The sequence below is a fragment of the Podarcis gaigeae genome (assembly GCF_964106915.1).
Source record: "Podarcis gaigeae genome assembly, chromosome: 3".
NCBI classification, from domain to species: Eukaryota; Metazoa; Chordata; class Lepidosauria; order Squamata; family Lacertidae; genus Podarcis; species Podarcis gaigeae.
In genome coordinates this window covers 4274902-4302160 of record NC_139680.1, presented here as the reverse complement: position 1 = coordinate 4302160, position 27259 = coordinate 4274902, and the positions used below count along the sequence as shown (strand labels likewise).

Here is a 27259-nt window from a genome sequence, read left to right as displayed (position 1 = left end):
ACTTTCCTAGGCGGGTATTTGTGTTTGTGGGCCAAACTGCCTCGGACGGTGAAGAACTCTGCTTCGGGGGTTGGGTGGTCAACATCTTTCAGAGCGGATTTCCTGCATCGGTTAGACTAGACGCCTTTCCCTCTCTCTGATTCTAAGCATTGACATGGAAATCGATCGCATTTCCTGGCAAATGTGTTTAGAATCGGGATGCACATGGACTGAAGTCCAAATATTTGGGCTTCACCTGGTTACCTTCGCCTAGCAATCGCTCCCTTCCACTGTCTATTATACAGAATTCTTCCCAATATATGTCTTTTTTCATTGCAGCTGCAAAATGCAAACGTGACCCTTTCCAGAGGCTTCAAAGTAGGTCACATCGTGACACCAGCCGCGGGGATGTTTGGCGGGGACAAAACAACAACAAAAAACCGCTGCTCGGATTCAGGCTCATAAAACTGGAGAGAATCCCCCAGACCCCCCCTCTCTCTGCGTGAGATTTTGAATATTGAGCAATAAAGTCATCCTACAGAATAATGGAGAATATTAAGGGGGGGAAAGGGAGAGCGTTTCTTCGTGGGCTGGAAAATGTTAACGCTTTCAATCAATTCTCTAACCTTCCCTTAACTTGACTGGCTCTAAAACTGAACGGGACCGAATGAGGGATGAGCAGGCTTCGCTGAATCCAGACCGACCGCGTGAACGTGAACTTTTCCAGAACGTGGACGAGGCTGCAGTATATTCAAGCTACTTCAATGGGAAAAAAGAGGGATCAACTGCTCAGTCGATTGTGTCATCAGGCCAACAAACAGAACTGAGTAGCGTACTTTGAAGCAATATAAGACTACTGGACCTCTATTTCATAATTTTTAGGGTCTGGAGTGGAGTTCCGAGGATATTTCTGTTTCGATTGACAAATCCTTTAACACTGGACTGGGAGTGGGGGGGGGTGCTGTTTGTATGGTTATAGGTATCTTTGTATGTTTGTGTTTACAGTTTGGTCTTTTAGGCATGATGAAGAATGGAGCGTTTAGGAAACTAATGCGGTAATGCAGAAACTCTGACTTGGGGTAAATTCCATTGAACTCAATGGTACTTGCTTCGGAGTAGGCTTTCTTCTGTGTGGGGAGGGGGAGGGAGAGGGGGCGTGACCGTGTGGCAAACCGCAAAATGGTGCGCTTCTCCCCTAGCAGGAAGAAGGAGTGAAGATCCACATCTGGAACCAGGGTGGGAGGAGACCGGCAGTGGCTCCTCTTCGCCAAGAGGCGCTGTAGAGACAGCAGGGGGATGAGGGGCTGCGAAGGAATCCGGCCTCCAAGCAGCCCCCCTCAGCTGTTGCTGCCCTAAGGGCAGTGGTAGCAGGCCAAGCATTCATTGGAAGCCCAATCTGCTGCCGCCTAAGGCGGTTGCCTCACCTTGCCTCGGGGTGGGCCGGCTGTGTGTGTTTGAAGGTTTGCCTTCCTAATCTGCGGTGCTTTCGTTGGCTGGTGAGGATGAAGAGGCCGACCATGTGTCCATTAGACTGGAAGCTGCTCTTTGGGCGGGAGCGAGCCGGCCTGCTCCTTTGCCAAAGGAGTTCGCGGGCGCCGCCGGCTTCTGCCCAGCGCGCGTCCAAAGCGCAGCTGGCGTCCGCCGCGCCCCGAGCCTGGAGCGAGCGAGGACCGGAGTTCCCCGGGATCCCTGGAAGGCAACGCGCTCGCGAAGAGCCGCCTTCCAGGCAAGTCTGCGCTGCGGAGGCGACAGGAAAGCCGAGGTGTGGGGCGAGGCGGGAGGAGGGCAGCCGGGGGGCAGCGGCCTAGGGTCGCAGGCGAATTGGGAGAGGAATCAGACACAGTCAACGGGGCAGCACTTCTGAGAAGCAACGTTTATTTCTTTCCACTGTAGAACCGGGTCCTGAATTTCCCAAAGTCCAGATTGGGAAAGAAAAGATTTTGTCTTGGCTGCGGAAGTAAATCCATCTTCAGAAATGAAGCAGCACCAACATAGTTTTTAAAAAAGGGGAAAAAATATCTGAAGAGGAAAATACAACAAAACACAACAATCTTTTTTTTTTTAAATTCGTATTATTATTATTTATGTAAATCAGGTCATCACTGGACAAGAAACCAATTTCTACCCATTACCATAACAGCTTGTCTATAAAGAACAGAAAAAAAGATCAGATTGGGTACTATCTAGAGTCAAGCGTTTGTAATTTTTTTTGTCTTTTTGATCGTTTTTCTTCTTCTTGGTTTAAATTCCCCACCCATTCACAGAGGTATAGTCACAGATAAATAACCCCAAAACTACTTGCTCGCCATATTTACACAATCCCGTTAAATTAAGCATAAATAAATATATACAAACTCATCATTGAATGCCTCTCCGCGTTTGCCCCCCCTTCTTTTCTGAGAGTCGCTAAAACCGATGACATTTTTTCATTTTTATGGAAAGACTATTCAAGAAGAGTAGATGTTGGTTTTGCTTTGATTTAAATAAAGAACTCGATTTTGGCATAGAAAGGAGAGACTGTAGATTTCACACTCCTATATTCGGTATATCTATTTGTCTTATAATTTCAGCTTCAAACCTTGCTTCCTAAAACTCATTGCTGGAACGCGCAACCCACTGAATGCAACGTGATTTACTGTCACATAAATGAGCTTAATAGAGTGGTGATAGACACGCTGGCACACAAAGCGTTACACTATTAAGGGTTGACTTTAGCCATCTGCAATTCTCTAAGTCACATGATTGTATTAAACTTTTTTTAAAAAAACAACAACACATGAGCATGATATAATATTGGAATAAACGTCAACCAGGAGAAAGAATATTTTATAAACATGGCCAAGAACATTCATCAGTGCAATTAAAACATTAATTCATTAATTGCATATATTGAAATGTTAAGAGTAGAAGATTGATTTTAATCAGAGCTGTCCTTCAGAAAAGGGTATTCAGTGCTGATGGCCTCAAAATAAAAATAAAAAAACCCAAAACAAACTATGTACATGCATTGATTCAACAAGACGGGTTTTAAGAACACCCCTCCCTCCGAAAAAGAGGAATAGAAATTATTTTCATCATGACTCAGAAGAGAAAAATTGCATTTGATTAGAGACATAGGGAGGCCTAGATTGTTCTCAGAGGGAGGCTGGTGGTGGACGTTGGCCAAACAGTCAAAAAAGCACCTTAGGCATCAACTAAAAGTGTGTTTATTCAGATGTTTAGCTGCAATCCTGCACACTCCTAAGACGGCAAGTCACTTAGCAACCAGACACAGGATTGGTAATGCTCAGCCCTGAACTGGTGCTCTGTGAACTAACAATCTAAGTGTTTACATGCCTAGCCAGAAGTAAATCCTACTCTGTTAAATGCAAGTAGATCACTCCCAGTGAAAGCAGGCATAAGACTGCAGCCTAACTCATAATCTAGCAAAAAGGAAAGTTGAATGGACACTGGCACTTGGCTGTTCTTGTTTCTGTTCCTAAAGGGGCAAACGGCATTGGCAAGGGCATATGCACTTCTTCTTCTTCAAGGGTTCTTTGTTTCTCCAACTATTTCCAAGGCCTCTCCTCCTAGAGCACCCTTCCCCAACTGGTGCTCTCCAGATAATTCAGGCTTCGGCTTCCATCTGCCCCAGGCTGTGGTGGCCCAGATCTGTAGTTCAAAACATCTGGAGAACACCAGATTGGCAAAGATGGCACTAGAGAGATGTATTAATGGAAGGTGCCAAGAAGAGCAGGAGAAAAGGGCTGAGCAGGAAAGCAGAAAGGCTGCAAGTTCAACTTCCTTCATTCTGGCCTGGGGCAAGCAATTACCTCTCTGACTTCTTTCCCTAGTGAAGAATGGAGACTACCTAATTAACGTTGGAGAGACACTTGAGTGGGGCAATTTTGAATGGAAAATTGTCATGAGAGTAAAGGGTTAAATAGTCCCTTTCTATTCACCCCGTCCCCATAAGATTACTGATTTCCCTTTTCTTTCTCTCTTTTTAACGTTCGGCTTGGGGGGTAAGAAACCACGCTGCCTGCATATAATAGGTAGTTTGATTACTAAGATCAGGATCATTGCACTACTGTCCACGAGCACATCATGATCCTAAATGCATAGCCTTGAAATGATTTTTTATTTAAACCAAATCCCTCCCAGGTGAAAGGACTGGATGCAAAAGTAACAGTACAACCTTACTTCTCATTGTTTAAAAAGGCACAAATTATCCATTTGCTTCCAATATGACAGCAGGGCAATCTTGATCACTAGGGTTTTCCCATAGTATGGAGTCTTTGTACATTTGACAGTTGTATAACTGGCAAAAACCCAACCAGCACAGCTTTTCCCAGCAGTGATAGCAAAAGTGTCCTCTACTGAGTTGCAAAAACAATGAAGGATCTTGTGGCATCCTAAAGGCCAATTTTCTTTTAATGGCATGAGCTTTCATGGGCTAAATTTCACTTTGTCAAATGCATGGAGCGTAAGCCTAAAATGGCAGATATATATAAACATATATATGCAGGTTTTGGTGTCCTCGGGTGTCTTCCCGTGTAAAAGTTGGGGTGACACGGGAAGACACCCGAGGACACCAAAACCTGCATTCCTGTACCCGTGAAAATCTACGAAAGCAAACATATATATATATATGCACACGTTTCAGAGGAGATGGAATGAATAGTCAGAAGTTAATGAAATGAAGAAGGGACAGTGGAAATTGTGTACCAGGAGTTGGGGGGGAGTGTAAAAAGGACATTGGAAATGCATGGTAATTTTGGCTGCAATCCTATACATGTGTAACTGGGATCAAGTCCCATTGAGCTCAGTGCAACTTACTTCTTAGTAGACATGTGTAAGATTGCACTATTAATAGTTATGCAGCACTTTCAAGTTTTGGAAACTAGGAGCCATTTTACCTGTTACTCAACAATAAAACCAATTTTGCCACTGAGATTAACTCTGGCTCTCCAGTGAGGGGCAAAACCTGTTTCTTAGGTGTACACTTCATGAGAAACATAGGTGTCTACAGGCCCTAAATAAATATGAAAATTTATAAGAAGCTTACCTGGTCAGCTCTCCCCACCCCTTCCTTTAATAGCCCCATTAATGATAGAGGCAGGTAGAAATTGAGCAGGTAAAGTATCCCCAGCAGGCAGCTGCAGCAAAGGGAAAACTTCCCATTCTGGATTTCCATTAATCAACAGGCACAGGAGCTCTGCCATTAAAAAGTTGTATACAAATTCAGCAAGGTTTTCAGTTGCTATCTGCTTCTACCAGCCATCCCCACAGTGTGTGTGTGTGTGTGTGTGTGTGTGTGTGTAAATCATAGCTTTTAATTCCATTACTTTTAAGTAGAAATCATTATCTGGGGTTAGGGTTGCCAGCTTTTGTACCAGCCCTAGTACTTGTGCCTTTAGTAGCAACTTAATATGTGAGAATTAATAAGCGATGTGTTTCATCTTCTCACACTTCTACTCATTCCTGCATACCAGGTGACTGTTACGGGTTCACAAGCAGGCCAGAGTAGGGTTTTTTTTGGGGGGGGGTTCTGCTCAGTTGGCATCCGTGTCTAGAACTTAATGTTTTGGTCGACATTGCTGGCAATCAAAGTTAGGTTCTCCACTCTAAAATGAAAATGTTCAAGTTTTACCAGCTGCCTGGACAATAGTGGAAGAGGCAACTTCTTATGCTCCACCTCCACCACCACTAGATGCCATAAATGCAATTTATGGAGGTACCCAAATGAATGGTTTAGCAACATCCCTTGAAACATAGGAAGCAAGATCCAAGAATTGGTGGTGCTATGTAAATCCTTTTAGGTGGTCAGCAGAACTGGAAAGGCTGTGCTTAGGTGCCATGTTATTTGCAGAGACTGGAGATGCTTAATTCACTTCATGGGTTGTTGTTGTTTTTTGCTTGTTTTTTTTAATAAAAAAGTACCAAGAGTTATCATTTATCCATGAATAAATCTCATTTAGACCAATGGAATTTATTCATGAATGACTTTAAGATGGCAGCCATTTACCCCCAGGTATGTAGATGGTCATTATTTTAAAATGCTGCTGCTGCAGCAAGCCAGGCCAGGGTATATATAATGTGACCCTTTAAATTTCCGGTACTATATAGACTCTCCACATAGACTCAAGGTTACTATGAAACTGGATAAATATGATTTCTTTGAGGAAAAACTACATACATAACTTTTAGAGAAAGAGGAGTCAGATTATCAGCTTCTAGCAGCAGAGACAACTGAGTGCACACTTGAGAAATAAGGAATAAAACTATCATAAAGTGTAGGGAAGAGATGTAGCTCACTGGTAGTGCACGCTGGGTGCACGCAAAAGGTCCCAGGTTCCATCCCAATCATCTTCAGGAAGGCTGGGAAAGAATCCTGTCTGAAGCCCTGGAGATTGCCAGTCCGTACAGTTCAGTATTGCCTCACCTAGTGTCCTTCAAATGTTGTGGGACTCCACTCTCCATCAGCCCCAGCCAGTATGGCTGACGATGAGGACTGATGTGAATTATAGTTCAACAACAGCTGGAGGGCACCAGTTTGGGGAAAGCTGCTGTAGACAGTAGTGAGTTAAATGGAGCAATGCTCAGAATTGGTATATGTCCCTATGGGCAGGCATCACCAAGCTTTTTGGGTCCACAGGCACATTGGGGATTTTGAGAGAGTTCTGTGGGCAACATCCTCTGTGGCTGCTTCTCTCCTTCCCTCCCTGGTTCAGTCTCTCCAGATCAGAGTTAAAGTTGGTTCCAGCAGAATTTTTAAAGGGCCTTTTGAATTTCCATGAATTTACCAAACAAAAAGCACAGTCAAGAAGTGAAAGCTTACAGTGGTAGACTACACAGCACTTCAAAAACATTGAAGGCACAGATCTTCACGGTTTTTACGCAGGATGCCAACAAACACACCCAAATCACAGAACACAGCTGTGGACACATTCTGAAAGGTGTAAAAATATGAGTATCCATGCCTAGGGTCCATGCTTTCATGCTGTGGCATTTTCTCTCCCAGCTCCTGTGGTGCACCACTTTATCCCCTCTGGCTATTCTCCTTTCCTGCCCCCGTCTCCTAGATGGCTCTCCTTTCCCTCCTGCCTTCTTGGTTGCTCGACTTTTTGTTCACATGTTGACCTGAGCCTTAAGAAGCACATGGAGCTGAAACAGAAATAGGAAAGAGCTAAGGCTCTTCCAACATCCTCCTTCTTCTGTAGGCTTTTCAAGTGGCGGGGGGGGGGTAATAAGCTATGCCACCTCATGACAAAGAGGACAGTCAGTGGGGGAGGGGTCTCAGAGTCTTTGTGAGTGCCACTGGCTTTTCTTAAGGGCACTTCTGTGCCATGTTGGCAACACCATCCCTATGGTTTTCGGTCAGCATGTGCACACTGCTCCATGATTTTAGGATTCTAAGCTCCATTCTAGTGTCAATGCCAAGGAAGAATTTGTAAACACAGATGCTTTAACTGGGAAAAAATGACAAATGAAAGGAGGCAGGAGAACCCTGAGATTTGCTTCCATCTTGTGATGTGTTGTAACCAATGAGCAGCCAACATGGTGCTTCCCAGCTGTGGCTAGACTACTAAACCAACCAGCCCTACTCCACATGGCCAATGATCAGGACTGATGGGAGTTGCACTCCAACAGCATCTGGAGGGGACACCACAGGGGCCGCCTCAGTACCTACATCCTAAGGACAGTTGGACTACAATTGGCTGCTGATTAACAAAAAGAAAGAAATATATTTGGTCGATACGGTTTTGAAGAGAGCTCAGACTTCTGTATAATATCTCTCTTAGGGTTCCTTGCATTGTTGTCCACAAAGTTTGCAAGTTTAAGTTTGGAGGGTGAACATGTCTGCGGTATAAACTAGAAAGATTTTGCTCCCTATTTACAATTAGGACAAAACATCTCCTCATTTAACTTTGTAGATTTTCTGCTTTTTGTGCCACAATGTTTTCCTCAGTTCAGTGTTAATAGTTATCCTAGATTTTAATTTATTTTTAGTCACTGAAATATTTCTTCAGGTGGCCTTTTTAAAGATATTAAGTTTGGGTTCTTTCTTGTGCAAGGTATGTTCAGATCAATGGACTGAAACATAGTAAATTATTCTTGTGATGCATAAAGGTGATTTTGTTACATTTATAAATTGTCCAAGATAGTGTACGGAGTCAGAGCTAACAAATATGAGAACAGGAAAGCATTAATTACTATCACAGCTGTCTTCAGCTCCTCAAAAGTGCCCTTTGGGGTAACAACTGCAAATAAAGGTGCATTTACTTTCTTCCTCCCTCTTTTGAGATGGTACAGTGTACAAAAGACACAGACAGAATGTAGATTTCAGAAATATAGGAAGCAAAAAAGTATGGGGTGAGGTTTAGTCAACATTAAGCACATTACAGTCCCATTGATTTCAATAGGAACAAGTTAAACATATGCTTGATTCTCCCCAAAACTAAATGGAACCAACTTTGGTTGGATGTGCCTGAAGTTACTGAACTAAAGCAGCCCCACTGATAGTAGTTCCAACTAGGGGGCCTGAATTTAATCAATTAATATTTTAAACGTTTCCTGATTCTTTGGAAAGTATTAAAACAATACACCATATTAAACATCATCTTAATTCTTGCTTTTCTCTCAAATAGGAGAAAATGCATCAGATAAGATGGTGTCCACTATCTAAAAGCAAACCTATGCTTCTTGTTTCATGGCAATTGTTTTGGCCAACATTTAATCAATGAATCAACTAAAACTCATATGATTACCGTAATCAATTCATTTCATGAATTGTATGACAGTCTGGGTTCCAATACTGCTGTAGAGTACTATGCTCAGTCTCTCCTGCATAATTTGTTCTAGTGACATTCTAAAATTAGCAACTTGAGGACCTGCACCATAACTTGGCAATATTGCAAATTCACATGCATACGGGTGTGCATCAGTGTGTAAAGCTCCACTCACAGCTGAACTGAAATACTTAGATTCAGACCAAGGCCCATTGGAAGTTCTACTCATTTTGATTAAACTTGCTTCCTATATAATTGATCACATCCAATACACAGGTACTCCAAGTTAATCACCTTCTGAATATGTCTGATTACAAATAACAACACACAGTTTACTTCACGGTGCAGGCAGAAATATCCAATGGGAAAGTATTGGCTTAATTTCAAGTACTTTATGGTTTATAAAGGTTGGAAATGAGATCTTAGGGACCAGTTCTAAAACACAGTGTACGTAATTCAGCAGTTGCATTGTGCATGATACTGTTTGGAACACAGTAGGTAATGAATTCAGAATGTACGTCTTCATGTTTCAAGCAACTACACATGCATATTTCACTGTGTGTATATGCCGTACAGAACTACAGTTGGCTGCATCATTCTGCTGTATGCTGAATATGTGTTGAATATTTATACACATGGTGAAACAGACATGTGCAGCCATTTCAATTGGGGCACTGGTCACTTCTTGTACTCTTGAAGTTTACATTGTGAGAAATAACCCTTCATATTTTTAAAATTAGAAACTGCAAGGACCCAAATTGCTTTTGAAAACTGAATTCCAAATGTAAAACACTACCCTGTGAAACAGATGGACCCCATCCATAAGTGTTCGCTTAAGTAGAACAAAGTTCTACCAAAAATAATGGAAGTTACAGCCATGGTGATGTGTTTATCCTATCCTCATCTCCTAGCATGAATTCAGTATGTTAAGTCAAAATGATGTATAGACATAAGCTGTTGTGACAAAAGGGAAATGATTTTTCAAAATGCGTGGAACACCATAGCCATTATCCAAGTCAACAAGGTATTTCCAAACTGATAACATGCAGGTGAAATTCATCTTCTTTCACTGAAGTATAACTTTAGTAGGTATTCCAAACAAGGGGGGGGGAGCTTTTAAAAATCTCATTTATAAAATATACTGTAATGCACTTAAATTTCTGCAAATGCTTGGAATTTGGTTGATTTCCCTCATCCCAAGGCATGTGTTTTTTTTTTCTAAACCAAGAACTGCAACACTCATTTAATAACATGGGGAAAAGAGATTTCCTTAAACAAAGCTACTGGAAATTCTCAAGCATCCTCTTTACCTTCAGTCCCCTCCTTCTCCTCTAAAGACACTTAGCAAACCTGTGTTATTCTGTGTATCAAATATTATTGGCCCTCCCCAAATCTTTTCTATATATTGGATAAATTAGCATTTGCCTATCAATATGACATTGCCCATTCAGTTGCCTTTGCCTTGCTTAATCTATTCCCTTTGAGCTTCTTTAAAGAAGTATACCCACAGAATTCCAAAACAACTGGCTTTGATTTGAAAAGAAAAGTGTCAGAATTGTGGATTTTCATCTCTGTACCTGATGAAATGTGTAGGGAGTTCTAGTCCTCTTTGAAGAAGCTCATAAGCCAAGCGGGCAAAGCTTTGGGAAACAGAAGAAAATAAAAAGGGTACATACTCCTGAGAAGGAAATCACATACTCATCAAGACATTCCTGTTACTAATACTTCTTTAAAAAGAGAGAGAGAGAGCAGTCTGAGACATATTAAAAAGAGCAAACTGAATTGTTGAGAATTAGCCAATATCCATTCAGAGTAGCAATTAGCAGACTGGCACCTCTGTCTTAAGCATATTGTTCCCAGTCCTAGAACAGCCAGTTCTCTGCACTTGAATGCACACAAGAAGCTCCCGTTCACTTCAGTGGCGCACCTCCATGTACAATTCTCGCGGGGCCCACTGAGCTATCTGCTCAAATGAGATAGGTGGTTTCATTGCAATGCAAAGGAAACTCTTGCAAGCAGGAGAGATTTGTGTGTACATCCAAAGTCCTGCATCTACAAGGGATTGTCAGACTGCAGCAACTGGACTTGGAAATAGGTCATATTGATTTCAAACATAGGATCAGTTCTGGTGTAGCATTTGACCCTCATGGAGAAGAAGTACATAAAAAAGAGTTATATATGAATGCAAAATGTGCATATTGGTTTTAAAAAGAATAACCCAGAAGCAGGAGAATGTAGTATGCTTCCCCTCTTCTGTTCAGAGTTTTGCATTCCTGTATAACGTTTTTTCACATGTACCTCTCCAATTTAAAAAAAATGTTATGCTGGAGGTTACCACCTAATTCCAAGTTAGTTCACTGCCTTGTTATCAAAATCTCATTGGATCCTGTATGCAAACTTTACACATCCTAACAGCCAGTGAAACTTGCAAAGTTGCAGCTTCAGAATTTTAGGAATAAATATGTAAAGTATCTAGTTTTCAGTAAACCCAGAAATTTAGGTAGTCTGTATTGAAAATGGGGACACTTGATAACTGTCTTTTTAGCTAACATTATTTGAAATACTCTTCCAAGTAAGTATCATTTTAACTTCATCAGAATGTGAACTTGTTAGATGCAAATGCACTGTTTTAGGTTTCCCCATAATGGATTCTAGTCTAAACAGACCCAGAGCTCTCATTTCCTGCTACCTCAACCCACTGTGAAGAAATCTGCAAGCCGGAGACTATTGGTAGAGCTTAGGCCTGGGCATTCTGATGACACAGAGTGGCAATGGCAAGACATCACCCAAGTCAGGGGGCTACAGTTGGTCTGAGCTAAAAACAGGACACTTTGCTCTGAATGGGGCCGTCCCATATAAAATAAATCTATCCCTTAGTTGTTTTGATTTTTCTACTTTAGATAGACTTTTTTTTTTGAAAAATAACAATTATACAGAAACAGACTATGTATCTCGGCCAACATATCAACATTATCAAAAAGATTCTTCCAATAAGTTATTGATTGTTTTTACCTATTATTGACATTTTTCACACACACCCTCCCCAATTATCACAAAAAGATTGCAGGAGAACAGAAGTGGAAATTCCTTGAAGTTGTCTTCAAAAGTTCCTTTGCAAAAGCCACTGAGCCTCTGTGTTCCTGTTTCCATTGTGCGTCTCTGACCTTACTTCCTTTAAAATAAAATAATGTGGGTGTGACCTACCTAGTATAATTCTTCCAAAGCCCAATCCAATATTTTAAAGCTAAAATTAAAATGTTTGTTTAAAAAGATTTCTCTCTCTGCTTTCCCTTTTATTTATTTTTCCCCTAATTTCATTAGCTTCCTTGTTTTTTGTTTTTGTTTTTTTCATTTTCTGTGCTTCTCTTCCTTGTCTCCAGTTTTACTACCTGGTCCTTCCCCAGAAGTGTGCCTGTTAGCAGAGTTGTTGTTCAAGAACATCTTGTCCATGCCTTTGAGAGCTTCAGTCAGGTAGTTCTGGAGAGCAGTCAGGGCAGCGCATATGGCTGGGGACCCAAAGCCATGAGTGATGAGGCTGAAGTGAGTCAAGCAGCTCTGAATCCCAGGTTCCAAAATGGGGCTGGGCCTGCTATTGCCAATGGGTGTCCTGTCCTGGGCCAAGAGATCCGTAAATTCTTTACAAAGTTGCCTGCAGAGGAGGAAGACAAAGAGCAGATGGCAAGAGCCAAGGTTGATCAGGATCAGACCATTTCATTTTCAACAGTTTGTAAGACATGTTTAGCGCAACCTTACAATTATAAAAATAATTCTCAGCATGTAAGTGAAATGTTCTTCCACCAAACAGCTCAGGAGCTGGAGAGTCCTATTTCAGACAATCCAGGCTGAGAGACTGATAGGGCCTTATTAGCTGCTTAAAATATGGCTGCAAGTAGCATGTGTTAATTTATATATTTATAATTTATATATTTAGACTCCATAGAACAGGCGTGTCCAACTTCCAAGAGACTGTGATCTACTCCCACTATAAATAAACTGGCAGTGATCTACCCATTGGATTGACTGGAGTTGTTGAGCTTTCTTTGGGGGACAATCAGGGACCTGCGATCGACCAGTATCGACCAGGTACATCACGCCATCAACAGGTAGATCACAGTCTTCCTGTTGGACACCCCTGCCATAGAATATACAAGAAAAAGCCCTCCTGGACCAGGCAAAAGTTCATCTAGCCCATCATCCTGTTCTTACCATGGCCAGCCAGATGTCCCTGGGAAGACTAAAAGTAGGACCTCAGCACAACAGTACTCTCTCCACCTGTGTTTTCTGACTACTGGCATTCAGTGGCATAGACATAACACCTACGTATGAATTCATATGTATACTATAGAGGTACATATAGGCAGACATGCAGAGGGCCACATTTTGGTCCAAAGTCCACCAAAGAAGCAAACAGCTTATTAATACAAATAAAGATTAAATAAAAGTACAATAAAAACTTGCCGTCAGGGCTTACTGTAATCTGTGGGGTGAAGACAGGATGCCCTGGGCCTGGTACACCCCTCCTGCAGTTTGTTAGCAAAAACTGCTGCTTATATTAAACCAAGGGTCTCTGGGCAAATTAAGATTGTGGGAGACTCAATGACTCTATAGGCAGATTAAAAGGCAGGAGAACCAGGACTGTCCACCACCCACAGTGAGCCTCATGCATGCCAGGGAACTGATTGGGTTTAAAGAAACATATATAAGCTGCCTCTCCAAGTGATACTCTGCCAAGGTGCCTTACATCTTTAGCATCCAACCATATAATAATATCAACAAATAAACAAATGAAATTGCTAAGCCCAGGATTCCTTGTGGGATCTGAACCAGGCCCTCTCCATGCCCACACGCAGTCCACTCTGCTACACCAGTCCTCAGGGGGCTTGTTTGTTCTAAGGGGAAAGAGCTATTGCCTGCTGGCTTTCTGCTTGCAGCAGTTATCCTCTGTCTGACATATCCTGAAGGATTTACACACCTGCATTTTGTAGTCATTTCAAAACATTGACTTGTTCTTTTTTCCGTTTTTGTGTTGTACATGATCATTACAAGTGTCATTGCCAATATTTCACCTGAACTTGCAAATGTGCAGCATTTTCTAGCAGGTGCTGGAGTTATGCCATTTAATCCAGAGCTCTGTGTCAACTCCAGTACATTTCACAGAGCTTCTGCTGGAAGGGGAATCCATTGCTAGAAGGGGCCAAAAGCCTCCAGAGCAAAAGACTGGATGTGTGGGTGTGGGTGTGTGGTGATGAAATGGATTAAATGAAATAAACTTAGTCAAATAGTTTCCTCAAGGCAACACCACTCACACACCAGTCCTCCCCTCCTCAAAAAGCCTGTTCAATCTGATCTCCAGTGTGCCACCAGCAGAACAGCAGTGCACTGCAGGGAAAGGTATCTGAAGATAACATTAGTGAGAAAAATCAAGCCATGCACTGGAACTGATATGTTCCTTACACATAATCCCTCCCCTCATCAAAATTCTTAAACTTATTGAAAAAGCAAGCCATGCGCACACATGCTGAGCAGTGGTTATGGTACTAAGCTACAATGGATTTAACACATGAAGAGGAAGAAGAGGAAGAAAAGGAAGAGGAAGAGGAAGAAGAAGAAGAAGAGGTGGAAGTGGAAGAATTTTCAGGGTGATTGATCATCGAAACAAACCCTCAGAGGGGGAAGCCACTATAGTTTTTATTTTACAGATCAGGAACACAGATTTGTGCAAGCTTACCCAAGATGCCCATGGCTGAGCAGTAGTTTGAATACAGCAGCTACTCTTATCTATTACAATGATTATTATTTAATTTTGTATACCTCCCTTCCTCCATAGATCTCAGGGCGATTCACAACATAAAATGCAAGGGATTCTCAAAGTCTGCAACAGTGAACCTCCCTAATTCAATAAAAACATTGAATGGTATCTCTCATTCAAATTTCAGGGCAGTCAGAGCAAAAGAAGGCTAAGCTACCATATGGTAGGAGGTGAGGTGCCCCAAATAAATTCAAAGTCTGCAAAAAAAAAAAAAAAAGTATAATGGTTGCCACATAGAATGGAGTAAGCAAGGAGTCTGTCTCCTGGTCAAATCTGTCCCAGTCAAAATATCATACACACAGCTGAACTGGGAAGGACCAGGGAATGAACCCAAGTAGCTAGCCACATATCTCTGAAATAAACACCAACCTTAGGGAAGCAGAGCAGTAGCTCACAATGCTTCCTTCGCATGACATCACATACCTGATCCATTCTGCTCAACTGGAGTTACCATGCCAGCAGAGAAGTCTTAGCAAGTCAAACTGTTTTAATTGCTGTTCCCAACCCATTCTTTTCAAAAATGCATTATCAAATTAGTACAAGGGTCATGGACTACACATTAAGTGCAACAAGTTGCAGAATCCCACTGTCTTCTGTGCATTTGTTGGTGGTGCGGAAAACTAGGGAGCAAACCATTCTACTTAGCCTTCTTTCTGACAAGCTAACGCTCTGTGAGCAGAAACGCCCAAGGTGAAGGAAGCCTAGGCCTGCAGTCAAAAGTGGTAAAACCCAAACATGGGCTCATCACCACGTTTGTTGTGTGTGACAACAGGGCTTATCCACACACTGAGCCTGGGATTTGCTGCTCTCTCACTAGTGTTAATCTAACACAGGGGTGCCCAAACTTTTTTCAAAGAGGGCCAGATTTGATGAAGTGAACATGCATGAGGGCCGACCAAAGAAGCTGTTGACCTTTTTTTAGGATTGAAGTGTTGCTGACCTTTTTTTAGGATTGAAGTTGTTGACCTTTTTAGGATGTTACCCCAAAGTTCTTGACTTTTTTTTTAAAGAACCCTGGGAAGGAACTGCCTGTGGGAGCTGGATTAAACTGACTGGCAGGCCGGATTAGGCCCCCCAAATGGACTTTGGACATGCCTGATCTAATATAATGGGAGGTAGTAATTTATAATTACTTCCATAGCAACCCAGTAGTGCAAGACCTAACATGAAATATCTTCAAGGGGTAGACAGAGTTCAAAGGGGAGGGGAGAATTGTCACAGACATGCCTTCAGGTGTGGCATTCTGGGCATACAATCAAGGAAGCACATGAGGGTGACAGGTTACAGAAGCTGAACACTAGGAGGTCTAACCCACAGGGATCCATTCTGTCTCACCAGACCTTTATGTGGTTCTCTTTATTGGTTGGCCCTTTATGATTACCTGCTGTGATGCCAGGAGAAAAAAAGGAGGCAAGTAGCAAACAGATATACACTTGGAGTGTGTGTGCACCCTCTCTCATTTTTAGAACTGAAGCTTCAAAGTCTAAGGAGCTTTCAGTACACTCAGGTATATTTAAAAGAATGTACCTCTTTTGACGCCTGCCAACCTAGCAGTTCGAAAGCACCTCCGGGTGCAAGTAGATAAATAGGGACCGCTTACCAGCGGGAAGGTAAACGGCGTTTCCGTGTGCGGCTCTGGTTCGCCAGAGCAGCGATGTCACGCTGGCCACGTGACCCAGAAGTGTCTCCGGACAGCGCTGGCCCCTGGCCTCTTAAGTGAGATGGGCGCACAACCCCAGAGTCTGTCAAGACTGGCCCGTACGGGCAGGGGTACCTTTACCTTTACCTTTACCTCTTTTGACACTCTCTTTTGACGCCATACCCTGACTCATGCTGCCACGCATAGTAATAAAATAATAATAATAATAATAATAATAATAATAATAATAATAATAATAATAATTTATTATTTATTATTTATACCCCGCCCATCTGGCTGGGCTTCAGCAACCACTCTGGGCAGCTTCCAACAAAATATTAAAATACAGTAATGCATCAAACATTAAAAGCTTCCCTAAACAGGGCTGCCTTCAGATGTTTTCTAAAAGTCTGGTAGTTGTTGTTCTATTTGACATCCGGTGGGAGGGTTTTCCACAGGACGGTTGCCACTACCAAGAAGGCCTAGTTCCCTGTAACCTCAGAACTGCAATCATAGGTTGCCATTCATCTCCCATTGAACTAAGAAGCATTATAATTTGCACAGTTTATAAGCTTAGTTTTAAAAGCAGCTGAAGGAGAAGAGGGGAAAGACTGGAAAAAGAACGGTGAGTGGGAAAGCATCCTTTCCCCACCCTTGGAAACTCATCAAGCTGCTGTACAGTGGTACCTCGGGTTACATACGCTTCAGGTTACAGACTCCACTAACCCAGAAATAGTACCTTGGGTTAAGAACTTTGCTTCAGGATGAGATCAGAAATCGTGCAGCGGCGGCGCAGCAGCAGTGGGAAGCCCCATTAGCTAATGTTAAGAACAGTTTCAGGTTAACAACGGACCTCCAGTTCTTAATCCAAGGTACCACTGTACTTGGAACTGGGTGTAGAGAGGACAGCTGGCTGCTGAAAAGGATACGGTGGTGGGCAGCCTGGGGATGCTTCATCTACCTTGGGTCTGCCCATAAAAAACAAGCCTAAAAGACTAGGCAATGTCAGCAGCAGTTTCTAGGAACCTTCCTCTTTATGAGATTTTTGTGGGAGAGATAAGAGTTTGTTTGGGCCCTGGGTGAGAGCCAGGAATCAGAGAGGAGATGACATCGGTTTATAGTATTAGTAATTTTGTATCAAAGTAACATTTTAATATTGTAAAATTTGTTGTATGTTGTTCCTTTGATTTTCTGTACACCACATAGAGATATTCTTATATATTAAGTGGTATAAAATCAATAAATCATGTCCTCTCAAAAGGAGGGCACGTGCTGCGGTGAGACCTGGAGACCAAACTCCTGTGTTGTGGGTGGGTAAGATTGGACAGCCACAACACCCCATTGGTAAGCCCCTCAATGTTGGGTTCAATCTGGCCAATGGGGCACAATCCAAACAGATTGAGGGACCTAGATATACCTATGCACGTGACCCAGAACTTCCTCTTTCGGCTTGTGCATTCGGAACACCTGTCCACCTCTCCCTACTTTTAGGGCAATTTTGCGATTGACCTTGCTATGCTGTTGTGTGTCGTCTGTTGTTGGAACAGGGGCACGGCAGGAATTTTTCCCACTTGGCTGATTGGCTGTTGCCGTTTGGGTTTCGCCTGCTGGGTAGCAAATCGTCACAACTTGTAAGGTTGCGGATAGGCTCTGGTTCAGGTGATAGGGATGGGAGAATGGTCTCACCATCCCTACATGAAGGGTATTCCGTTAAAGGAATCCAGGGACTCAACTGGTTTGGTCAACCCCCGAGAGGGGGTTGTGCCCGTGCCTGAGTCCAGGGGGGCATCTGGGTGGTGAACATAGTCTGTTCCCGGCTTTTCACCTACCCAGGTGTTCACCCATGGCTGGCCTATGCTGGTGCCCTGGGTCAGTGCTGCCTGTAAGGGTGTAGGGAGCTAGTCAAACTGGAGCCTATGCAGCCACTCACCTTCTGTAATCAATAAAGTTGTGGCCTAAATTCTGCCAAAAACCAAAACTAAAATTTGAGACAAGTGTGACTTTATTTAGGGGGGAGGTCTCTGGGTCTGAACATGCAAATAAGCCAGCTGCCAGGGCAAGCCCCGAAGGTCTTCTGTGTGTACACACACACACAGTAGAAATCTGAAAATTTAGTTTAGTTTTACCATTGTAGTCATTCTTCACCATCGTTGTTACAACCTACAGTCTAGAGTCTAAATGAACACATAAAAATAAATACATTAAGAGCCCTAGTTTTGGGAGGCACGTCTTCAAAGGCCTTGACAAATGCAGAAATAACCGGCACCCATTCTGTCAAGCCCACATTTTACAGTGGGCCTGTGACCACGTTTTATGAATAAGCAGCCCAAGTGGTACAAGTATTCTTGAGGGCATGTGATGCAAGTGGTGTACTCTAGGATGTCTTGATAGGAGAGGCAATGTGGCACTGCTGCTGCTGCTGGAGTGAAGAGTGAAGAGCCCTCATTCAAAATGTTGCTCAGCCATGAATTCTTCTGAACAATTCACTACTTCTCAGCCTACTAATCTACCTCATAGAGATGTCGGAGGAGGAAAATAAGATTGTCAATTGTAAGAAAAGGAAATGTCGTTTTTTCATAAAAGGTCAGAAGGCCTCAAACAGTTGCAACACCTGGGTAGAAGGTTGCAACAGCTAAAAAACTGCAGACTCGCTTGGGTGCTTATCTTTACTGGCTTGGGGTTAGAACACCGGAAAACAGGGCGGCTTGCTGCTAGAATGTGGTTTATCTAGAGACTTCAGCAGGGTAGGACTCGTGTATGCCTAAGGGGTGGTCGGGATGTGGCTTTATTGCTTGGGTAGATGTGTGAGAGCATAGGAACACGCTTCCTTATTTCGGCAAAAGTAATTAAGGGTAAGGGTCCCTGAATTCTGGGGAATGGGAGATGTCAACAGGGGAGGAGATTTTAGTATTTAAATTAGGAGGTTGTGATAGGCTGTAACCCAGTGGAGGACAGGGGAGGGAACTTTTCGCTCAAAGGAAGGTGATATAAACTTGTGTTTTGCTGAATTTGGGCGTGCCTGCTTTGGACACCCACCCTTGCAAGCAATTAATGAACCTTTGCTGCTTCACCAACTTTGCTCAGAGGACCCCGAGTCTTGGGACAAGTGTTTTATATCCAACATATAAAACCTGAGATCCCTGGTGAGCTTCAGTTACAGTCTGTTGACAGGAAACACTTTTACATTTCCTTTTTACATTTACATTTTGCTTTTACATTTGTAACACTACACATCTACCTTTCATTACTTTTCCTCTCTTCCCTACTCCAACTATTTTTCTTCTGTCTCTGAGAAACTAAACACACACAAGTAAGTAAAACAGCAGTGCTAACTCTGATGCGGCTCAATGCCCAACACAGCTTAGGACACAGTTGAAGTCCAGAGTGGTGAACATTATGTGCTACTACACAGACCACTATAGAGCATGAAAGCAAAAACCACACCAGGATAAACCAGGAAGAATGCTTTAGCACATGATGGAAAAAAGATTTTAAAACCATGGGGATATTTTATTCATTGTTCAGTTATGGGCAAGATGATGGGAAGATAATTAAACATGTTCAGAACGGTAAGCTCTTCTATTGTATAAGACTTCTATGGTATAATAGGAAGCAGCCCCATAAAAATATGGCAAATGTGGGGTGACAAGGTGGGGGGGGGGCAAGAGTACAAATCCCTCATCAAATTGGACTGTCTGCTGCATTTGCCGTAGTAATATATGTTCTGAAAACCGTCATCATTTTGCTGTTCCAAAGCCAAAACCACCAAAGAACATTCAAGAAAAAACATTATTTATAGTGCTACGTTTCCATACCTTTAATGGAAAGGTGGGCACATTTTATTTATTAATTTATTTGTTATATAGATAGAAGAAAAAAATCCTCACCTCTGTGGAAATTACAACGCTAGTTTCCATCCCCTGTTTCTAAGACTCCACTAGCAGATAGGTAGGCACACAGATGTTTACAACCTTGCCTTTCTATACACCACTATTTGGCCTGGAGGATGAATACCAGCCCTTTTTTCTCATTAACATTCCACTGACAAAGCTCCACTTCAGGTACAGTAGCAAAGTGTGTGACAAGTAAAGTTAAACCCTTTTTCTAAATGCAATGCAGCTAGCGAATATATGACACATGTTTGATTAAAGCAGACAAATGGATGCAATCTACAATCTGGAATGAAAACCCATCTAACTTATTTACTGAGGCAGGGTACCATGTGTGGGATGTATTATTGCTAGAGCAGTCAAGTTCCATATTTTCCTGTTGCCTAGAATGGACACACAGGGGAATATGGCTCCAGACAAGAAGGACTTCCTGTCATACCTGCTCTGGATTCTCCTCCCCTGTGTGTGACCAGGCAGGTGGGCAGGGCCCTAGCTGACCAGATAAAAGGGCTGGCTACGCAACCATCTCTCTCTTGGCTTTATTGCTTGGGTAGATGTGTGAGAGCATAGGAACACGCTTCCTTATTTCGGCAAAAGTAATTAAGGTACTCTCTTACTCTTGGACTTTTGCTCTTCTGGCTCTTAGCCAGTGCATGGCCCAACCTTCACATAGGAGGGTAACTGGTCAGCTCGCATCGCACGAATGTTATTTTTGCAGCATGTGACGCCGTGTACTGCGACGGGCAAGTTGCCAGCTGAGCTGCTCTTGGGTAGAAGACTGGTAACGGTGCTGAATTATGTCCACCCGGATAAAATGCCAAACTGTAATTCAAGAGCAACCCCCCAGGCTGAGACTGACACAACAAGGTATCTCGCCCCTGAAGATCTGGTCTGGGTGAGGAACTATTCACGAGGTTCGCGGTGGGTGGCTGGTGTGGTCACCCGGACTAGTGGACCTGTGTCCTATTATGTGACCTTGGAAAATGGGCAAGTTTGGAAGAGACATATAGATCAGCTGAGGCGCCGGGCGCTCAGCAGAGAGGAGTCTGATAATTCATCCCTGGCTAACGACGCAGAGCTGCAAGACCAGAGTGAAAATGGCCCAGAGGTGCAGTCACCAGGGGCTTCAGCAAATGAACCAGGGTCTGCTAGTCCTCAGGATGATGAGGTACAGGTAGGGGACCCTGAGATGTCTGGGACTCCATCTGTTCCTGACGAAACCCCTATAGCAGCCCCCCTACCACAGGTGACACCCAATCCAGAACCGGCAACACCTGTTGTCAGGAGATCAAGTAGAAGTTGTAGGACCCCACAGTACCTGAGAGATTACGTCTGCTGTGCTCACTGGGGGGGAGGGGTGTTGTGTATTGAGTCAAAGGATTTTATATCTGTATTATTATTGTCTGTATTGCATTAGGGTAAAGTAACTGCCTTTTGGTTCCAGAGGGTACAGCTACTATTGGTTCATTTAAGCTGCTGTATTTGGATCCTCTGTCTTATTGGTTTCCTCCAAAAGGCAGGACTGTGATTGCCTGATATTGTTCCCTCCAAAATGTATCCTTTCTAGCTAGTTCCCTGTCCCTATAAATGTAGCTCTCCCCTCCTCAGGTTTCAGTCTTGTTTGCTTTAATAAAGAAGTGTTACTAGAGAACTGTCTCCAGCATATGATGTCAAGAGAGCTGAAATCACAAACCCCAGGTCACAACACTACCTTCCTTAACATTCCCACACCATGAGCCTTTAAAGCCCATGGATTTCACCCAAATCTATTTATCATACAAATGGTTAGAAATGAGGTCAAGACTGCTGAATACATATTGACCTTCTAAACAGAACAAGATGAACTTGTGGCACTTTAAAACTAATAAATTCATCATGGGAAAAGGTTTTATGGGCACCAGTCCACTTCGCCAGATGCATGAAGGGTTACCCTGAAGTATACATACACAAGTGGAGTGGTGGAGTGGATCTGTAAACATTCATGTCAAAAGGGGGGAAATGCAGAAAATACAGATTGTGGTAATTGACAGCAGCCATTCACAAAAAAGTCTGTTGCTAACACAAATTTCTTAGCGTTGCTAAGCCAAGAAATGTATGATTAAACAAAAAACATTTGCCCCAATTCATGACAAATGAGATAAGAGTTCACAATGAGACATAAATGGTGTGAAGTAGTCAGGTAGTTATGTTAGGCACAGAGCCATATTATAATAGGATAGTCCAGCTGTGCAGTCCTGAAACTGAAAGCAGATCAAATGTTTCAGATGATGGAAAAAGTTATTGTATGTGCGTCTTATCCATTAGGAAACAAAAGGAGAGAAAAGTAGAAATGTCAAATTTGCAGGCCAAATATTTTTCCATCTTCAAAGAGCAAAGGCTCTGTGAGCAATTAAAGTTCTGGGACATTAATATCTTTTGACCCTGCGGAAAAGGGCAATCAAATTCCAATCACGTCTAAAAAACATCTGGACAAATTTGAGCAAATGATTTTTCAGCCATCCATATATTTCTTTAAATTACGCTGTCAACGGAGAAAGCCACATCCTAGGGCACGAAATAAATGAGATCTGTTTGAGGCCTGCCTGCAAGAAAGAACATGTGGGGGGGAAACAGGCAGCCCTACACTACCAAAGGCCTAAGCCTGCCATAAAACACCAAACAATATGGCACAGGAGCCAAAGGGAGGCATAAATCAAACAAATAGAAAAGCTATTGTAAAAGTTTCAATGAGCTAGAGAGAGACATCTAAATATAGCAGCAGATTTAATATTCCACCCCCCTGCTGCCCCCCAAGCTGCTGCTGTAAAAGCGTCAGATATATGGATGATTAACAGTAAACATTGGAAGGCGTGGGGTGAAATTTATTTTTTGTCATCTTGGATGGATAGCCAAGAATCCTATGGAAATCAACTTAAGAATTTTCTGCTGACAGGGGGTTAGGCCCAAGGTCACCCTTCATAGGGAAAGATGGGTTGACAAAGAAGGGAGTCATGTTATGCCAATTTTGGCAAACCAATTTTGCAAAAATTAATGCAACGTGTGCATTTTATCTGTTGGCATGAGAATGGTAATGCAGTTTTACCATTTGATCCATCACAACTGACATTTCTAAACTGACATTTCCTCCCACACCATTAAGCAACCTTGCAGCTATGCAATAAGTGTGAGCTGAATGGTGTATTTCACTCAGGTTGAAGTGACGGCACAATCCAATGCCAGCTCCTTCATCAAGGCCAAAACCCCAGAAGTCAAGCTTAAGACACATCCTTGTCCACACTATACTGCGCCTGGATCTTAATGTCATCAGCTCAGCCTCTTACAGTGACAGGAAGAGACGTCCCTGGTATACGCATTGCCGTGGGTTTTCTAGAGCAGTTGCTCTGCGTGCAGCATAGTTTCTAGAGCACAGCTGGAGAACTTGTAACCCTCTAGATGTCTCCCATGATCCCCAACCATTGGCCATGCTAGCAGGGACTCATGGAAACTTGAGTCCAACATTTGGAGGGCCACAGCTTCCCCACCATTGTAGGAAGTAACCACTGTAGGAACCCTACACACAAAACTCATGGCTGGCACCATCTTCAACTTTTATCCCCCATCCACATGGATCTGACAATGCCTGGATGCAGGAACTGTGTCTGGCCAATTATTTGTTTCCTTCTAACCCAAATATCAATCAGACAAGAAAGCAAAATTTTGGCATCTTTCGTCTTGCCCACACATAATTCTAGAACAGCAAGAGAAGAGGCCACTAGCAAGTGACTAATGCATTGATACAGAAACAGCCAGTCCTTAGTTTTTTCACCACAGGAAAAGGACTGTGTCTAGCCCTCACACAATCGCTTTCACCATGGCTACACAATTACTGTCTTCCACTGCAGGAGGCAGTGGAAGACAGAAGTGCCTGGCGTGCTCTGGTCCATGGGGCCACAAAGAGTCGGACACGACTAAACGACTAAACAACAACACACAACTACTAGGCCCACCCAGTTAACAGTATCACAATTCCAAAGAAGCAAGTGACACACATCTCCAGGTGGACAGATCTGCGCAACCAAACAGAACAGGATGAAACAGCAAGAATGTGCAACACCATCCTGAATTAACTATATCTGAACACAGATGAAATGGGAAAATGTACACATGCAGATAACAGCAGAGTCACTCGGAAGAAATTTGGAAGCATAGGAATCAAATCTCACTGCAGCTATTGCAAAAATATTAATTGATTTTTTGTTGTTGTTATTTTGGACCACATCAGGAGGGGGAAATTAAGCAAAGCAACAGCTACACAACCACTGTAGAGATAAATCCATTCACAGAATTGAAGATTCAAATTATTAGAGCCCAAGGAATACGGAAGTACAGGTGGGTTGTTAAAGAAATTGCAAATTAGCACAGAGAATACTGTGTTTAACACCCATTGAGAATTCAGGGGTAAATAGTATGACTTTTGGAAGTGATTTCATAAGCATGTGTGGGGAAGGCCCACTGGAATTGGTTTTCCATGTATTTCTGGGGGTGGGATGAATAGGAAATGATACCATCTGTCAAAATGTTGTGTTGCCTGAAATTGATTGTTAAATATGGAAGACCAACTGTGTCGATTCACAAAGTCAAGTCCTCAGAAGGTAAACATTTATACAGCACTTGGGGGTAGAATCATAGAATTGTTGAGTTGGTAGGGACCCTGAGGATCATCTAGTCCAACCCCCTGCAATGCAGGAATATGCAGCTGTCCCATATGGGGATTGAAACTGCACCACCATCTAACCAACTGAGCTATCCAGTTGAAAGGGCTTCACATCTGGACCTTTCAAGTTTTGTGTATATCATATATTATCTCCCCTGAAGTCAAAGGGGCTTGTTTCTAAGTAAATACGCTAAAGATCAGAACTGGGGAGAGGGGGGGGTCAAGGAAAAACACGCTGGATTTAATGTCAGTTCTAACAGCCGCAGACAACACTAACCAAAACCAAAATATGGCTTCCACACGAAAACATCTTTTCAAATCACAGAAGCTGCCTTCAAGAGAGACACATCAGCATGCAGCAACTCACTATGTACAATTTTATCCATGCTACCTTAATCAATCCACACAACCTTCTTAAACAAAACACACACAGAAAAAGTTGTCTGATGCATTGCAATGAGCCTGTGGCCAACTGTTTTGAATGTTGATAGCTTCCATAATGCAAATATACTATAAACCTATAAACCTGAAGGCACAGATGCTGCTGGTTATTTCACATTAATAGGGTGCTCCTGGTCTTAGGAACCTCTCTTCTGCAGCTTTTTGCTTTTCCGGTTTTACCTTTTTGTTCATTCTGACTCAAAGAATCATAGAGTTGGAAGAGACCACAAGGGCCATCGAGTCCAACCCCCTGCCAAGCAGGAAACACCATCAGAGCACTCCTGACATATGGTTGTCAAGCCTCTGCTTAAAGACCTCCAAAGAAGGAGACTCCACCACACTCCTTGGCAGCAAATTCCACTGTCGAACAGCTCTTACTGTCAGGAAGTTCTTCCTAATGTTTAGGTGGAATCTTCTTTCTTGTAGTTTGGATCCATTGCTCCGCGTCCGCTTCTCTGGAGCAGCAGAAAACAACCTTTCTCCCTCCTCTATGTGACATCCTTTTATATATTTGAACATGGCTATCATATCACCCCTTAACCTTCTCTTTTCCAGGCTAAACATGCCCAGCTCCCTTAGCCGTTCCTCATAAGGCATCGTTTCCAGGCCTTTGACCATTTTGGTTGCCCTCCTCTGGACACGTTCCAGTTTGTCAGTGTCCTTCTTGAACTGTGGTGCCCAGAACTGGACACAGTACTCCAGGTGAGGTCTGACCAGAGCAGAATACAGTGGCACTATTACTTCCGTTGATCTAGATGCTATACTCCTATTGATGCAGCCTAGACTCTCCCTTAATTCCTCTGGTTTGTGAAAACCCTGCTTCTATCTAGAACCAGAGAAAGTCATTCAATTGCTACTATAGAGAACCTTCTGACTGGCTTTGTGCCTTCCTTCCACCTCCACCCCCGGCCAACACTAGAGCACCTCAGCCAACCATTTTAGAATGGAAAAGAATGTCTAAGCAAACAAAACCCTACAATACATTTGGATTGTATTATAGAAAATTGTTTGTTTGTTTGTGTTTGTTGATTGTATCCCGCTCATCTGACCGGGTTGCCCCAGCCACTCTGAGTGACTTCCAACAGAATATAAATGAACACGAAGTATCATGCTGATACTTCGCTACTAGTTTGCTGTAACATAAAATATTGTTCCACCTTGGGTGCTTCCTGAATGAGAGACCTCCTGGATACCATATATAAGCCACTTGGAGCTCTTTGGAGGGAAAGCAATATATCAAATGTAATAAATAACCCAGCAGTAGACAAATCTGAACTGAGCTTGATATGTGAACACTACCACAACGTATCTGTTAATCTGAAAATTATACCAAGGGGATAAAATCCACAGGGAGCAAAAGTTGTGACAGTGTGATCTGTTTTGTAATTTAAGATCTACTGATCCCACAAAAACAACCTGCTAAAGTATCAACATGAAACTATCAGTTTCAGGGCCAGAATGTTGAAAGCAAAGTATATTATAGGGTTATTCCTACTCACTTTGTGGCAAGCAGCATATTCTTCCTGGAGTGGAGATCAGTAGGGTCTGTATGCTGTCTGTTCAGGTACTCAGAAACAGCTTTGGCTGGGAACTCAGTTTCACAGATGTATCCAAAATCCCGAGCTAAATGTACAGCTTCTCCTGGGGAAAGATGAGCAGCTTTGATCATCACAGGTCGACCACATTGACACAATCCTTCTTAGCCAAGTGAATACTAACTGAATGAGACTGGCATATAGTCAGATCCTTAGATCTGTCAGACCAAAAACTAACTTTTCAGTTATCACGATCTTCTTCTTCAGTCATTTGCAGATGTCCTGCACCTACATCCTTAGCATTGCATTAAGCCGTTGGTCATACTAAATGTAGTAGAGTTCTAGAGCATTAAATGTCTGCGACCTGGGCTATGAAAGGGTAACCAATATAGCCACATCAGCTCAACTAGATGCTGGCTGAAGCTGTTAGCAAGCAGGTTGAATCACACAAACAGGGAAATGCACATTGTGCATGTCTACACAGCAAACCTGAATTAGTTAT

The 27259-nt window shown here is 42.8% G+C and overlaps 1 protein-coding gene across 7 annotated transcripts in view; it reads right to left on the bottom strand.

Annotated features, from left to right (window-relative positions):
* Window positions 1-1837: 1837 nt before the first annotated feature.
* Window positions 1838-27259, bottom strand: part of TFAP2B (transcription factor AP-2 beta) — a 65724-nt gene continuing 40302 nt past the window's right edge. For 3 of the 7 annotated variants that reach the window (XM_083730517.1, XM_083730521.1, XM_083730522.1), the window contains 3 exons: window positions 26722-26863; window positions 12140-12399; window positions 7954-10390 (listed from right to left, as the gene is read on the bottom strand). In XM_083730517.1, the coding sequence (XP_083586643.1) occupies window positions 10350-10390; window positions 12140-12399; window positions 26722-26863 (443 nt within the window). In that variant the 3' untranslated portion in view covers window positions 7954-10349. Of the gene's footprint in view, window positions 1999-7953; window positions 12400-26721; window positions 26864-27259 lie in introns of those variants that run through there. The other 4 variants (XM_083730516.1, XM_083730520.1, XM_083730519.1 and 1 more) reach the window with 2 other exon arrangements.